The sequence below is a fragment of the Abramis brama genome, assembly GCF_963993115.1.
Source record: "Abramis brama genome assembly, chromosome: 10".
In the NCBI taxonomy this organism is placed as follows: domain Eukaryota; kingdom Metazoa; phylum Chordata; class Actinopteri; order Cypriniformes; family Leuciscidae; genus Abramis; species Abramis brama.
In genome coordinates, this window is record NC_139972.1 from 39231167 (window position 1) to 39248966 (window position 17800).

General features: G+C 37.6%; 1 protein-coding gene across 1 annotated transcript in view; it reads right to left on the bottom strand.

Moving 5' to 3' along the window:
* The window catches only part of LOC311090993 (bifunctional apoptosis regulator-like), a 30142-nt gene extending 15517 nt beyond the window's left edge, over window positions 1-14625 (bottom strand). Inside the window, exons 1-5 of the mRNA XM_084126687.1 lie at window positions 14583-14625; window positions 14017-14281; window positions 12651-12855; window positions 12389-12558; window positions 3533-3677 (exon numbers count right to left, since the gene is read on the bottom strand). Of these exons, the coding sequence (XP_083982813.1) occupies window positions 3533-3677; window positions 12389-12558; window positions 12651-12855; window positions 14017-14281; window positions 14583-14622 (825 nt within the window). The 5' untranslated portion in view covers window positions 14623-14625. The remainder of the gene's footprint in view (window positions 1-3532; window positions 3678-12388; window positions 12559-12650; window positions 12856-14016; window positions 14282-14582) is intronic.
* Between the last annotated feature and the right edge of the window lie 3175 nt (window positions 14626-17800).

Here is a 17800-nt window from a genome sequence, read left to right on the forward strand (position 1 = left end):
TCATTCATCACCTGTGTTTCCCTGTCTGTTTCCCGCCACCAATCTGTTACCATGGACACTGATCACCTTCCTCACAGCTGCCTGTCGTTTGTGTTCATCACCACTGTGTATTTAGTTCCTGCCTGTATTCAGTTCAGTGTCCGGTATTGTTTGCCAATGTATGAGTTTGTATTATTAAAGCATTTGAAATTATCTTCTTCTTCTTCTTCTCCATTGCGACGAGCCCTGACAGTCACCTTATAAACCTTATTGTGGTGGAATAAGCAATGCAACTTTATTTTATTAGTTCATTTTTCTAAATCAATGTAGGCTGCAAACATATCTCCATACATCTCCGCTGTAAAGTAGATGCGCCTTAGAAATGCACCTTTCATACGGACAGGATTACATAATCAAATGGTACCGTATTTGCTTTCGATTAGATTTTTTTCGTTGGTGGACATTTCAAGCTTTATATAGATATATTTCTCATGTCTGTGAGGCTAGTCTATATGCTGTTTTTCAGTTCATTTCTGAGACGCACTCCAATTCACAGAGACCATGAAAGCGCGTCCTGTTCGTTTTCTTTTCTTTTACAAAAGCACAACGTTTTCTTGTTGTTGTGAGTTTACACAAATAAAAGTAGTTGCGACTTATGTATTATTCTTTTCTGTATGACCAGAAATGGAGTATTTTAAGTTGTTTCCACTGTTGATAGGAAAATGTGAGTGATGGCACCGGCGCCTCCATGTCATTCAGTGCGCGCTCCACACTCCACACAAACACTTGGATATGCGCCTAATAATAGCGAACATTTATCTATATTAACGTTAGAGCGAGCGGCCATGCCAGACGGATAATCCTCTTCATGTTTAACACATCAAATTATGTTGCATTTTCTTGCGCCAGTTTGAAAAAGTGTGGCTGAAACACAGCACTTAGCCTATACAGATAAACGCCCCACGCTGGTGTTTTTCTTTAAATAAATTCGTTTAGGCTTTAAAATAAATGTTGTTTGTGGGCAAATTAATTGCACAATAATTTGTTTATTTTATTGGCTACTTATATTTTGAATTTTTGTTTTGCATTGAATGCCATTTGAAGGATTTGTTGTGCACCACAATGCCATCCTCCCATAGAAAGCCACGTTAAAGGGTTTCTATGGGAGGAAAACGCTTAACGTGTAATTAAATGCATTGCGTTCATATTCTGGGCTCATCTGCTTTTCTGTAGGACAGTATGGTTTATTAATAAGGTGTGTACAGAATTTGATCTTTTAACATGAATGTCCATTGGGGGCTGCTATTGCATCAGCTTTTTGAATGTAGAAGTATGATAAAGACATGATACATTTTATATACATTGTATGTGGATAAAGGCATATTTTGTACATGACTACACATGTCCTTATAAGGCCTAGAACATTTGTCGTTTTAACGACATAACATCTCGTTATTACGAGAAAAATATTTCATTTTAACGACATAAGATATCGTTATTACGAGAAAATATGTCGTTTTAACGTCGTTATTACAACATAACTGAGTGGAAAAATAATATGTATGTGGCAGCAATGCGTCACCGTAAAATACAAGTGTTGTTATCCATGAAAAGAAAAGACAGTAAAAATACTTAACCAACTCAGAAATGAAAGAGTTGGAGTTTGAAATGGAACAGAAATAAAATAGCAACTAAAGACTGCATGCACTACAAAAACTATGAAAACTAAATAAAATAAAAAATGTGTTTATGTTTTTGGGAATGTGAATTGACCCCCTCATTCCAACACTAAATATAAGGACTGTTATTATGGTTGAGGTCTCTTTGAAATTTATTTTGGGGTACCAAACTTAAAATAAAAGGATGAAAATCAATAAAGACTTTTGGGTAACACTTTTAAGCCTTTATGTATAATGCATTATAAAAAGTATTTTAATGCATTAATTATGCCTTGTAATGCACCTTATAATGCATTGTGTGGTCTCATGAATAGTTGTAACCAGTAACCACAATTATAATACATTATAATTCACCTTTAGAAAGTCTAATGCATTTAAACACGACAAACAGTTTTGATTTGAAATGCCTAAAGGGAACAGAGGTGCTGATATTGATCAAGGCCTCTAGGCCAAGATTTGTGTACATCGGGTGTCTGCTAATTGTCACACCTTAAGTATGGTGGGGGATGCTATAATCTGCTGATTGGTCAGTATTAAATGTCTCAAATTTGTTTTTGTTTTTGTCACATGTTCAAGGAATGGAAAAAAGAAGATTGTAACTTCTGCATCTACACTGTAAAATGTGAAAATGTGCAGTTGTTGCTTTAAGGAGGTATATCTACCTGATTCTACCTATACATTTTTATTTTGTTGTTGTAACCTAATCCAATCAGTTTGGTGTAGCATAAAACAAGGGAATGCCGTTTTAACTTAATTGAGTTACATTGAACCAACATGCAATTTCCATTAAAGTTCAGGACGGACACATGATCGGCAAATTTTACTTGAAAAAGAAATTGTGATTTAGGGTTATTAAACATTATATTGCATCAAAGTGAAAATCGCAATTGGCAGCACTACTCTTCACCACAATGGTAACCACACCATTCAATAACAGAAACTCCTAAATGTTCGACTTAACTGAACATTAAATATTAACATAAACTACCAACATCTTTCCCTTTACTGTAAAACACATAACATAACAATTAATCCCTAAATTTACTCTCCTAATATAGTCCCTTGCAAAGCATGCTGGGAACTACAGATCCACTATCCAGGGCTGCATTTCTTAAAAGCATCATGACCATGTCAAAGGCTCTACGATCTACTTGCCTTACAATGCTTTTGAGAAATGCAGCTCTGGGCAGTGGATCTGTAGTTCCCAACATGTTTTGCAATGGCCAGTATGCTAGAGCTACAGGGAGCTTGAAAGGGAGTCTGAAATCAATATCCGTTGATGTCTTTACCCGTGTCCCCCTAACTCCACGGGCCACCCATGATTGAGCTGAGACATACTAAGTATCTGTGAGTATAAAGGGGGTACATACCAATCCTTGGTGGATTATGGTTGCACCAAACCCTGATTCATCAACGCTTGGTTTAACCTGGTACAATACACTTTTGGGAATGTTTGCTGGTGGTATGCAACATGCTGTGAATGTCAGCTGGTAAATCCTTGGGATGGACATTTTATCAGTAAAAATGAACAAAGCTCCATGCATTCAGTCAACTAAAGCAGGAGAATGTGCACCAGGCTCAAGAACGTCAGAGCCGGCTGTGGTAATTTGAACAGGCAGACAAAGTCGAGCTCTAAATTACTCACCAAGTGGCAAGTCACACGGCGAGTTGGGGAACTCAACTATGAGATTAAGTTAACAAATAGAGGTGTGTAAAATTAATGAGTTGCTAGAAATAACAGCTCTTTACTGTTTATTTGCAGTCTTTTTGCAGATTTTTAGTGACTATTTAGAATTCTCAGTCAAAACTTTGATTTGACTAGGCTCTCTGCAAAATGAAACACAGACAATGTATCAGAAAAACACAACACACACCTTGTACTCCCAGAGATTTTGTGGCAGTTTAACTTTGAGCTCTTTGATTTTCTGGATTTCATCCAGTATGATTTGTCTGTGTGATGGATTCTCAACCCTGAATGGAGCAGCAGACAGTTCTTCATCTCTGAGACGAGCCAACAAACTGACAAACACACAAAGAGGAATAGTGATAAATGCACATTGACTGCTGTAACAGTGTATACCTCAAGCATCGGACAGCCTTTAGCTTTGATTACGGCATGCATTAGTAGTGGTAATTTTTCGACAACAGCATGGCCGTACTTAAGGGTTTTAGAAATACAGAGGTCCGCATACGCCTCCTGGAAAATTTTTGATTATCCTGATCTACAAATTTAAAGGTCCCATATTGTACACCTTTCTGAAGATTTATTTTAGGTTGTGATGTCCTCAAGAATATATATTTGCGGTATAAGTACCAAAAACCATCCCAATATATTTTTATAGCTTCTTTCTCAGGAGCTCTGCTAAGAACAGGTCGATTTTGTAGCCTGCTGTGGCTTGGTGATGCTCACAAGTAAGGTAAATAAAACACCTGTAATGATGGACATCGCTGAAGGAAATGTTATCCGGCCTTATATGTTCGAGCCGGACGACGGGAGACAAACAACCACCTCCTTACTTTCGGCGTTATTGTAAGAGTATTATAATTACCACGACATCAATGCTGCATGCAGATTTAACGTTAAAGGGATAGTTCACTTTGAAATTAAATTTTGGTATGTTTTAGCTTACCTCAAGGGCATCCAAGATATAGGTGTCTTTTTTTCCGCAGTAGTTTCAATTTTGATATTTTTAGGTCAAACCGTTCTTGTCTGTCAGTCATATAATGCAGGTCTATGGTCACCACCTCAAAGAGCATGCACAGAGTCCAAATTAAACAATTACCCATCGTCCAAATTAAACAATTCCCCATCGTAAGTACACATTGATGGCCTAAGACACGAAACGAGCGGTTTGTGTGAGAAAACGTTAACAGTATTTATATAGTTTTTACCTTTTGTACACAGCCACGTCCAAGTGATATGAGGGCGCGCGCGCATCCTGGTGTGTGACGTGTACGCAGACTGGTGCATAGATATATACACTAGATGTCGCCTTGTCTATGGCAGTTCATTGGAACTAATGTATTTAAGGCGACATCTAGTGCATATATCTATGCACCAGTCTGCGCACACGTCACACCTCATATCACTTGGACGTGGCTGTGTACAAAAAGTAAAAACGATATAAATACTGTTCGTTTTCTCACACAAACCGCTCGTTTCGTGTCTTAGGCCATCAATGTGTACTTACGATGGGGAATTGTTTAATTTGGACGATGGGGAATTGCTTTAATTGCTCCTCTGTTTCGAATGCGCATGCGTCGCGTCTGAACGCGTTGTTGTCTTTGGAGCTCCATCGATTGATTTATAATTCTTGATTTCTCTTTAAACTCACTTACAACGAACATTTTCTATTTTTCCTCACCTCATAGTTACAACGCGGACTGTTGAGCAGACGCGTCTCAAGCCTATTAGTGATCCAACGTCGGATACTCTTATAGGTTACTCCTGTGGATCACGGCTGAACGCGTCTTCTCCACACTCACTTACAAACAAACATTTTTTCGCCTATCGTGCGTCTACTCTACACCTGTACCACTAAAAAGACGGATTATATCCAAGACTTCAGTCATAAATTAGTATTAATATTGATAGCATCACTGGTAGCGTCGTTGCTAACTTAACTTACTGTCCATCTGTTAAAATGGCGAATATATCAGATGTAAGTAGTCTACCTTTTGGTGCAGGTGAGGACACATTTGAGCTACACGCGTTGCAGTCTGAGCTGGAAGCTGTTGAGAAACAGATCCACGACCTTTTAGTGAGAAAAGCCGAGCTGATAGACCGGCGGTTAGCTCTTGAAACATCACGCACCGATGCACACAAATCAGTGATCAACGTTACTAACCCGCTGACTCCGACCTCGTCTACTCCGTGCGTTACTCAGCATCGGTCACGAGCGTCGAGGCCGCGATCAGCCATGGTCTCGTTTACGCCGGCTCCAACATGCCACCACGAAGCCTGGATATTTCCGCAGCGGAAGACGCGAGTCAGGTCTAGACCAAGAAAACTCTCTCCGACCCTCCCGGTTTTCGAGATATCCACACAAAACCGCTTCTCCCCTCTTCGCGAAACAGAACGCGATGCTGTGATCATCGGTGATTCCATCGTTCGACACGTACAAGCTACGTTAAATAAAAGTAAGGTGCATAGTCACTGCTTTCCTGGTGCTCGTGTTTCTGAAATCGCTGCTCACGTTCCCGAGATTCTGAACGAGCGCGTCGGAACTGTGGTCCTGCACGCGGGAGGGGCTGACATCAGGCTGCGACAGACAGAGGTTCTGAAGAAAGACTTCAGGAATCTGATCGATACGGTACGCAGCACATCGCCTGATATAACGATCATTGTGTCAGGACCGCTTCCCACGTACCGACTAGGTCATGAAAAGTTTAGTAGATTATTCGCGCTAAATGAATGGTTAATGTCATGGTGCAATGAGCAGAAACTGCTCTTTGTAAATAATTGGAATCTGTTTTGGGAGCGTCCTAGGCTTTACCGTGCCGATGGCTTACACCCAAGCAGATTCGGATCGGATCTTCTGTCAGATAACATCTCCAAAATGTTAAATACCTTTTGACTAGTAACCAAAAGTTCAAATCATAGTCTCTGCTGCACCAAATTAACTGATATAAATAGTGTAGAACATTGCATAGAAACTGTGTCTATTCCTCGTTTAGTGAGATCAAATAATAAATCTACTGCAGGATCTAGAAAAAATCTAATTGTTATTAAACCAGAAAATGTTGCTATTAGTAAACAAAAACAATTTCTAAAGCTAGGTCTTCTAAACATTAGATCACTCACACCTAAGGCAGTTATTGTAAATGAAATAGTCACGGATAATAGCTTCGATGTCCTTTGCCTTACTGAAACTTGGCTTAAACCTAATGATTATTTCGGTCTAAATGAGTCTACTCCATCAGGATACTCCTATAAGCACGAACCCCGTCTGATTGGTCGTGGCGGCAGTGTTGCAGCGGTCTATAGAGATATTCTCAATGTTACTCAGAAAACGGGTTATAAGTTTATTTCGTTTGAAATACTTGTACTAAATGTTACGCTCTTAGATGTTAGAAAAAAATCCATATTATCTCTAGCCTTGGCTACCGTATATAGACCGCCTGGGCCTTACGCTGATTTCCTAAAAGAGTTTGCAGATTTTCTCTCAGATCTATTGGTCAATGTAGATAAAGCATTAATTGTTGGAGATTTTAACATACACGTAGATAATCCAAATGATGCGTTAGGGGCTGCGTTTATAGATTTATTAAATTCCTTTGGGGTCAAACAAAACGTCACCGGACCAACTCATCGTTTTAATCACACACTCGATTTAATTATATCATATGGAACCGATCCAACCGATATAGATATCATTCCACAAAGTGATGATGTCACTGACCATTACTTGGTAACTTGCATATTACGTACTGCTGTAATATGTCATGCGGCGCCGCGTTTTCGACCAGGCAGAACAATCCTTCCATCCACCATAGATAATTTCTCGAGTTGCTTGTCTGATCTGTCTCAGCTGCTGCCTGAACCCAAACAAACAGATGAACTAGAAGAACTAACTAGCGCTATGAGCACCATTCTCTCTAGAACATTGGATGTTGTTGCACCCGTTAGATTAAAAAAGGTCACAGAGAAAATTAAAGCACCATGGTACAATAATACTACGCATGTTCTAAAGAGAGAAACCCGTAATTTAGAGCGTAAATGGAAACAAACTAATTTAGAGGTCTTTAGAATCGCGTGGAAAGACAGTATGTCACGTTATAAAAAGGCCCTAAAAGCGGCCAGGGCTGAGCATCTCCGCAAACTAATAGAAAACAACCAAAACAATCCTAGGTTTTTATTTAACACCGTGGCTAGACTAACAAATAAACAGACGTCACCCGAACAAAATATCCCGTTACAGTTTAGTAGTAATGATTTCATGAACTTCTTCACTGAGAAAATAGAAAACATCAGAACCACAATTGTAAACGTTCAATCCTCAATCGCACCTTATAATTCAGCCTCAATTTTCCCCCCGCAAGAACAATTACAGTGCTTTACAACTATAGAACAAAAAGAGTTAAATAAACTTATCACTTCATCTAAAACAACAACATGTTTATTAGATCCTATACCAACTAAACTACTGAAAGAAGTGTTACCTGTAGTAGAAGAGCCTCTCCTCAATATTATTAACTCGTCTTTATCTTTAGGTCATGTTCCAAGAACATTTAACCCTCAGGTGGTTTACGGGGTCTTTTTGACCCCAAATGACTTTTGCTCAAATTAAAAAAAATGTTCCCTTTGTCCAAATGGTATGAAACCTTCTACGGCTCTTCACACTTTCTAGATCTACAAAAAAAAATTTAAATTGGAATGATATCTGTTTTTATGTTAGCGTGACAAAAATTGTGACACTCGTGGTCTTCGGGGTCTCTGGAGACCCCGCAATCAAAATAGACAAAATTCATCATCAAAATCAGAAACAACGCAGAACACATCGACAGAAATGGCACAAATAAAGTGGCACACTTCCACCAATGCAAAAAACATCCACAATGCTAAATTATTTTGCTCACAACACGCGTACACACACACACACACACACACACACACATATAGAGGAATACATTTTTGAGACTATAAAAACTGTTCTCTTATCATTTGTCAAATAAAATCATCCAAAATGCAGTACCACCACAAAAATAAATTGGTGACACTGACACATTGAAAATGTGCACACTCACACACACACGCACACACACACACACACATGCACACACACACACAGGAACATTTGTAGGGCTATAATTTGTCAAAATTATGGGGGGGGGGGGGGGGGGGGGTGAGGGTTCAGTACAAAAAAATGCTAAACTTTGACAAAAATATTTTATTTTTGTTATAATTGTGATTTTATAATATTTAGATATGAATCCAACTGAATCCAACTTGTGAAAAGATATCTTTCAGGTAGTCAAATAGCAAATAGCATATAGTGGAGCTCTATGGCCAACTAGTGGTTAAAGTGATTTTTTTTTTTTTTTTTTACTGCATTTTCCAAAAATGTTACATTAAACCATTTAAAATGATCCATGTTATCCCCATGAATGAAAGTTAGAAATCTGGGTCTTTTATAAAGTGAATTTTACATCAAATGCTGTTTTTTTGTAAAAAGCTTATTTAAATAAATATTTATTTATTTATTTATAGAAATTTAAAAGATATCATAAATTCTCCAAAAACTGCACAAATGTTGAGTAAAAACATTAACAAACAGAATAAAATTACATTTGTAAAAAAAAAAACTATTATCTTGTTACAAAATTAAATGTTATTGTCTGGGGTCTCTGGAGACCCCAAAAAACACGAGTGTAGACATAAATAAAGAGCATCAGAGGGTTAAACTGGCAGTGATAAAACCTCTCATTAAGAAACCACAATTAGACCCGCATAATCTAGCAAATTATAGACCCATTTCAAATCTACCTTTTATGTCTAAAATACTAGAAAAAGTTGTGTCCGCTCAACTGGGCTCTTTCTTGCAAGAAAATGATATCTATGAAAAGTTTCAGTCAGGATTCAGGCCGCATCATAGCACTGAAACTGCGCTCGTTAAAATCACAAATGATTTACTTTTAGCTTCTGACCAAGGCTGTTTCTCAATACTAGTTTTACTTGATCTAAGTGCTGCGTTCGATACTATAGATCATACAATACTCTTAGATCGACTACAAAATTATACTGGTGTTCAAGGACAAGCATTAAGCTGGTTTAGATCATACTTATCAGACCGCTACCATTTTGTCTATTTAAATGGAGAAAAATCGATCATAATTCCAGTAAACTATGGAGTGCCGCAGGGATCTGTGTTGGGCCCTCTATTATTCTCAATATATATGCTGCCACTTGGAAATATTATAAGGAAACATGGAATTAGTTTCCATTGTTATGCTGATGACACTCAAATATATATTTCATCACGGCCGGATGAAAACGCTAAATTATCCAAATTGACAGAGTGTGTTAAAGATATAAAAGATTGGATGACGCGTAATTTTCTATTATTAAATCCAGACAAGACAGAGGTAATACTTATCGGTTCAAAAAACCGCCCACAGAACCTCTCACAATACAACTTTGACATCGTAGGATGTCCTGTTACTTTATCCTCTACAGTAAAAGACCTGGGTGTTATACTCGATTGTAACCTGTCTTTTGAAAATCATATTTCGTATGTTACAAAAACAGCCTTTTTCCACCTTAGAAACATTGCTAAGCTACGTAATATGCTATCAGTTTCTGATGCAGAAAAGTTAGTTCATGCATTCATGACCTCGAGACTAGATTACTGTAATGCTTTATTAGCCGGTTGTCCTGCATCCTCAATAAACAAGCTACAGTTAGTCCAAAATGCAGCCGCTAGAGTTCTTACTAGATCAAGAAAATATGATCATATAACACCGATTTTATCATCACTACATTGGTTACCTATAAAGTTCCGTATTAATTACAAGGTATTGCTACTGACTTATAAAGCCCTAAACGGCTTAGCTCCAGTCTATTTAACGGATCTTCTATCACCCTATAATCCATCGCGCTCTTTAAGATCAATAAATTCAAGGCTTTTGGTCATACCTAGGATATCCAGATCCACCAAAGGAGGGAGAGCATTTTCACATTTGGCTCCAAAACTCTGGAATAGCCTTCCTGATACTGTTCGTTGCTCGGACTCACTCTCCCAGTTTAAAACTAGATTAAAGACGCATCTTTTCAGCCAGGCATTCATATAATATTGTTAATCTCACAGTTTCAAACTACAATCCGGCCTCTAGTTCATAAATGCCAGAGGAGAACTGGCCCCCGACTGAGCCTGGGTTCTCCCAAGGTTTTTTTTTTTCTCCATTAGGTCACCTGATGGAGTTTTAGGACACCATTAGGCCGCTTGATGGAGTTTTTTCGGTTCCTTGCCACTGTTGCCTTTGGCTTGCTCAGTTGGGGATATTTTGGGGATATTTAATTTTATTCTATCAATCAATAAATTCCACTAGAAACAAACTTTGTTGTATTATTTTATTTTAATACTGTGAAGCTGCTTTGATACAATCTGTATTGTGAAAAGCGCTATACAAATATACTTGATTTGATTTGATTTGATTTAATTTGGACTCTGTGCATGATCTTTGAGGTGGTGACCATAGACCTGCATTATATGACTGACAGACAAGAACGGTTTGACCTAAAAATATCAAAATTGAAACTACTGCGGGAAAAAAGACACCTACATCTTGGATGCCCTTGAGGTAAGCTAAAACATACCAAAATTTAATTTCAAAGTGAACTATCCCTTTAACACTAATTTAAACTGTCTGTAAACAAACTAAGACTTTTTTTGGTCAAATTCGATTTAAATCTCCAAAATATGTACGTTAATAGCTAGTTGACGTGCAACATTTTATTTTACAATGTTACTTTTTTGTGTAAAAGGTGTACTTGTGGTAAATGTGCAAAGATGCCCACAGAACGCGAGAACATATGCTGCAATTGACGCCCATGGTACACTTGTAAAACTATGAACCGTAGGGACTGCAGCATCTTTGAGTAGTAGCTTCTTTAAAAACCGGCATTGAGCTGTTCCTGATTGACGAAGCAGTCACTTGTGAAATATGCAGAACAGACGGTTAAGGTCAAACTAAATTGCTGTGTCGTTTCTGAATAAATAAACATTAGCCACTGGTCTCTTATATTAATGTTGTTCAGAAGCCTGTGCAATGGTGTAGTTTCGTGACGGCGGGCAGTGCTCGGGGCTCCAGAGATAAACTAATGTTAAAAAGTCATGGGTCAAGAGCCCAACTAAAGCTGTCACTGATCACCATCATGGTAACTTCAAATGAAACAATAAATCATTAACATCTAAACCTCTGTTAAACATTGTTAAACATCTTTTCTCAAACAGAACTGTAGACGTCTTACAGAAATAAAGTCAGTCTGGTTAGTAATAAGTGAAGCTGGTAATGCTGTTTGTGGAGTTGTTTATTCTTCCTCTGCTGAGATCTTCACAGATTTAATGTTTTTTCTCTTCAGTTGATTTCATCTAAGGCTGTGTCTGAAGTCAGTTGTAGTTCTTGTATTTCTGCTCATCTCTTATCTTTTTTCTGTTCTTGCTGTTTCTCTAAAATGACATTCCCAGAATTCCCTGCGTGACATTTCACATTTAATGTTATTTAATTTAAATAATTATGTTTCTTCTTAGTTTTTGTTATCATTTATGTACATTTGGGGTTTATATTACATCATATATTGTTGAATGAATGTTTTATGGCATTATTTGGAGTCATATGTGTGTCATCATGATGTTTTTTTGTATTTGTGTGTATGACACTGTGCACCTTCTTTATATTAATATGTGCCTCAGTTTGTGGAAAACTAATGGTGGTGAACTTTGAATCATCATGTGGTTTTCTTTTTTACCGACTGTATTATTATGGTGGTTATTAGTATATTACAAAGGAATAGAGCAGATTTTAATACTTTAGTGAAATTGAATGATAACGCTAAGCGGTTAATGAAATATAAGGGTTGTCCCGTAAAAACGAAAAGGTTACTACTGTATTTATTTTGTTACTACTAAAATACTGACAACCACAGCTGCCGTTTTGTTTACCGTACATTTCACAGTTTTTTTAAAACAGTGTAACTTACTTGTGTTTCTGTTTGTGTAATTATTGCCCACCTGCCATTAATTTGTTCTCTGTGGAACACTGCACTGTACTGATTGGTCCAGGGACCCAGATGCTTCACCCACAGACTGACATCATCAGTATTCCACCTGTAGATTGGCTTCTGGACCAAGATGTCATAATCAGAATCAGTACTGATCCAGTGATACCGTAACAACAAAACCTAGAAACATTCACACAGTGCTTATTATGACCTGTGCACAACCTCACCTCATCATCAATCGCTGGGCAAGTGTAAGAAAAAGAGCATCTCACCCCCACACAGATCAATGTCAGAATGGCTCCAAAAAAAAAGCTGTGTTGTATAGCTTGCTGAAGGACTTCTGATACAGGTATTTGTTGGGTCAGCATCTGTCCATACTGATGGAACATCTGGAGAAAATAATGGAACCGCGGGTCACTCTGGATAGCCCTCCTCCGTCTGCTTATCTCAGCGGGAAACTTCTTCTCCACTGCATCCCTAGCACACACACATAAACATATCCTAACATAAGCACACAATATCAGAGGGTTCATTGGTAACAATTTATAATAACTGCATGCTATTAATCATTAGTTAAGCATTATTTGTCACATGCCTGTCCTGTCTTGTGCTGCACATTGGTGTTTTGTTATTTTGGGCCATGTGCTCGTGTCTATTGTCTAGCCCCTCCCATCTTGTTATCTGATTATTGGTTAATTTGTCCCACCTGTCTTTCTTGTTACCTTCCTTTGTTTGTTCCCCTATTTAGCCTCCTTGTGTTTGTAGTCTTGTGCTGGTTTGTTTGTCCGAGTTTCTCGTTGGTCTGGTGGTCCCGGGTTCGGTGGTCTCGACTCCGGTGGTCCGGAGACGGAGGAGGAGGAGGAGGAGGAGGAGGAGGAGGAGGAGGAGGAGGAGGAGGAGGAGGAGGAGGAGGAGGAGGAGGAGGAGGAGGAGGAGGAGGAGGAGGAGGAGGAGGAGGAGAAGGGCCTCTTCAGCTGATTTTGATTTGTATGTATGTATGTGTGATCATCACATTAACAGCTCAAACGCTTGCTATTTCAAGTTTATTAACGCAATGTTTCTGATTACGTGCTGTTCATTTAAATCACTTCAAATTAGTTTCGGTTTTGAATGTTTTACCATTTCTGACCACTGGGTGTTGGTGTTGCATAAGAATATTGTTGCTTGTAAATTGATTTCTTTATTTTATTCTAGAATTGAACTTGATAATTTCTTTATTTGAGAGATTGGTAGCTTTATGGAAATAATGTTTGTGTAACAATACTCAAGACATTTGTTAATATATCTTTATTCCTTTCCCTTTGTACCACACACATCCACACACCTATAACCCTGTAAAGCCTGTGTACTTCTGTGTTGTGTACAGCCAAAGATGTCAACAATAAACCACCTTTGCATGGAACTGATCGAATCCAGTGTGTTCTTGACCGACACCCCATTGAAGAAAGCTAGATATGAACCATCACATATTACAGTCCTACCTATTCAGTCCTACAAATGAACATGGTTATAGTAAACAAACAATATAATACATATATGTATTTTTTTTTTTTTTATCATACCCTCATTGGGGTCTGAGATTAAAATCCTAGAATCACCCCTGAGCAGATGTCCAGTAGATAGCCATGGTTCTCTCACCTGAGGAGAATGTTGACTTTGGGAAACCCCTGCCAACTCTCTCTGCATTCTGGGCATTCATTCCGTTTAGAAGAATGCAACCACTGCGCCACACAATGTCGACAGAAACTGTGGCCACAGTTGAGCGTAGTGGGATCTACGAGGACTTCATAACAACAGTGGCATGTGAACTCAGGTGCTGGCAGTTCATCAGTGTCCTCATCTGACTCGCTGAGGTCTGATTCTATTGTGATGCATTCATCTGTCATCTTGCCAACGTACAGAACTGAATAGAAAAGAACAGAAAACTCTTCTGAAAGTGGTTTAGGCGATAATAGAAAACCAAAACAATACACCTACATCTCTCACTTAACTAATTAGTTCAGTTGTTCCAAGTCTATGAGATAACATTGCTCAGCATATATACACAACATCATTTGTGCTGTGATCTTTGTACTTCCATTAAGTGTGTTCTTCTCCTTCGGTCACAGTAACAATCAAAACAATAACATCACCACATTTGTTCATTGACTTAATGTTTTTCTAAGTATATAATTATTAGTGTGTTATTATTGTTATTATCTTACTGTCAAAATCGCAGCTGATTTTCAGATCTTCCAGTCTCATCAGGTGACTGTAACTGAGATTAAACAGAAACAGAAAGTCCTCTGCTTGTGCACATGATCAAACAGAAACACGCCTAACCTGACAGAAATACTTTCGGTTTTAGTTTTCAGTTTTAAGGTGCATGATTGCCATGACAGTAACTGTACATTCAGCCAGCACTTAGGGTTTGATGGGATGGAGATTAGCAGATGTCAGTAAAACATCAGGACTGAAGCTCTTTTGAGGGAGGGGACTGTTTTCTAGCGTTGAATGGATGAATGTTTTTACTTATTTAGTGCATTTATGACTCTACACTCAAAGTTGAACAAGTCATTTTTCTCAATGAATATCAAGGAAGCCTCACAAAATGTTTCAGTCACATTATATTGTAAAAATAGCAGGAGATGAGGGTGTAATAAAACAGCTACTAATAAAACTAATAACTAAAAACAAATAACACTGTTGGCAGTAATTTACTGTTAATTGTACAGTTCTTTACTGTAATCTACAGTATGTTACTTTAAAAATGCACTAAATTAAAACTCGAGTTAAGTAATTTCACTTGCAGAAACCGACTGCCTTAAATTGACCAACTGTCATATAAATGTATTAACTAAAATGTATAATGCATTAATAATGTGAGCAAAGTATTACTGTGAACTTATTTCATTTGAGGCCACTAAAAAACTATATTGTACATAAAAAGATTTCCACTGGACTAGCAACTACACAGTCACCGTCTGTTAAATAAAGCAACATGCAGCAAATCATCAATGTTTGTAGATCTTCTCCTGGACTGAAGCACAGGCTCTACTCTTCAGCACAACGGTGACCCAAAAAATATATTTTACAGTAAACCACTAGCAACAATGTTGCCAGTATATACCTGTGTTATAACTTACAGTTTATTACTGTTAAAATATATTTTATGGGTGTCTTTTTTTATCTTACACTGTTAACCCTTTCAACCCCACAGGAAAATCCACACTACAAACAGTAAAAGTAACATTGAGACAGTGTTGCAGTGAGATAATTAAGGGAATATGTAAGTGACTGCTGAGCATTAGTGATGAACACCTGCTGTTAACAAGCAGATTCACTGAAGGAAAGAGAAACACAAGAACAGAAAATGGAGAAACACAAGAAATACAACTGACTTCCAGCCATTACACGTTATTACACTTATTATTAACCAATATGACTTTATTTCTGTCATACATCTAAGTTGTTATTGAGATTGTTATTAATTGAAAATGTTTGGTTTGAAGTTACCATTGATCAGTGTTTGCTTTAGTTGGGTTCTGGACTCTTGACTTTTTAACATTAGTTTCTCTGTTGCTGCTTGAACTGTGTTTTTGCAGATCACACTTGTGCACACACACACATGGTTAGTGAATTATTGCAGTTGTATTACCAAAATCATCATATAGCCTGTTCATTCACTAACCTCATTCAGAGTTTAATCCTGTATCAAAAGTGTTACATTAGCACCACTGTTAAACTACAGCAATGAGTTACAATGATGATTTTTTAACACATCATGCACAACCAAAGAAACAGAGCTACACTGTATTGTAGAAACACAGAGATATCAAAAATTATATATATATATATATATATATTATTATTTTATTTTTTTTTATTATTTTTTTTCATAAAATGTTTTAATGCACTATATGATTTCAATATCCTTCAGAATAACTGGTTACAGAAATATTGCTGTATTTCATGTTGTAGATTAACAGATGTACAATAAATATTAAATACCCATAAATTCAAAGCTTATATACTGGATGTGATCAGAGAATCAGACATGTCCAGGATGATTATGGCATCATCTCAACAACCTAAAACACCTGATCATCTTCCTCTTGGCTTTTTCTACTCATAACAAATGTGTTTTATAAACACACAGTTAAAGCAACCAGAGATAACTAATGTTATAAAGTCAAGGGTCAAGAGACCAACTAAAACAAATACTGATCTCCATCATGGTGACAACAAACTTTATTATATTCAATAAAACATCAACAACTAAATATCTGTTAATTCTCACCAAGAACTTTTGTACATGTATGAAAGAAATAATCGTTTTATAATGAGCTCTTGTGTTTCTCTTTTTTATGTTCTTGTTTCTCTGTCCTTCAGTGATTCTGCTTATCAGGTGTTCATCAGTTTCTCAATTCACTCACTTCTTTTCGTTCACTCCCTGTCAAGGGGACTATATAAGTGAACTAATGTAGGGAATAGTGAAAGACGGTATAGGGTGTGATTTGGAAAACAGCCTCTGAGTGTCGATTTTGAGCACTGTTAATTTACAGTATATTCCTGTAGGCTATTTTTGTTGTCTATGGTATATTACTGTTTTAATGGAAAATGGTATAATATTGTCAGAATTTGTCCGGTTAACAGTTTATAGTGTTGGGAAATCTAAGAGTTAAAAGCCAAAATAATGGAAACACTAATCACCGTTTTTGTGACTTCAAATGAAACAGAGTCAAACTTTTGTTAATTCTCAATAAGAACTTCTGTAGACGTCTGACAGAAATAAAGACAATTTGGTTAGTAATAAGTGAAGCTGGTAATGCTGTTTGTGGAGTTGTTTAATCCTCCTCTGCTGAGATATTCACAGATTTAATGTCTTCTTTTCTCTTCAGTTGATTTCATCTTAGACTGTGTCTGAAGTCAGTTGTAGATCTTGTGTTTCTGCTCGTCTCTTTTTCTGTTCTCTTCTTTCCTTCAGTGATTCTGCTTGTTAACAGGCTTATTAAGGCTGAATGACTCAATATTTAATATACACAGGTTTTGTGACTCAGATAAGGTCCAGTTCTGGTGTATTTCTTTGCTCTTGGCTGACATGTGGCATTGCTATGGCCTGCTTGTGGCCCAGATCTGGCAAACAGGAGTGAGCCACCCAAGGGCCGTCATTCCACGCTGCATGTGGGCCAGATCATCTTTCCACATGTGCCAGATGTGGGCCGGATCTGGGACGTCACAATGTTGCTATGTGGGGAACAACCAACAATTTTAAGGTCTGAAAAGGTGGGTTAAGCAACGACTATATGTCGACTACATTGCAAATCCCAGAGTATTAGTAGACTGCAGTAGACTGTTAGTAGACTGTTAAGTTAGGGTTAGTTGTTAGGGTTTGGTTTAGTATAATAAAGACTTGACATGTAGTTGCAAAGTTACTTATAGT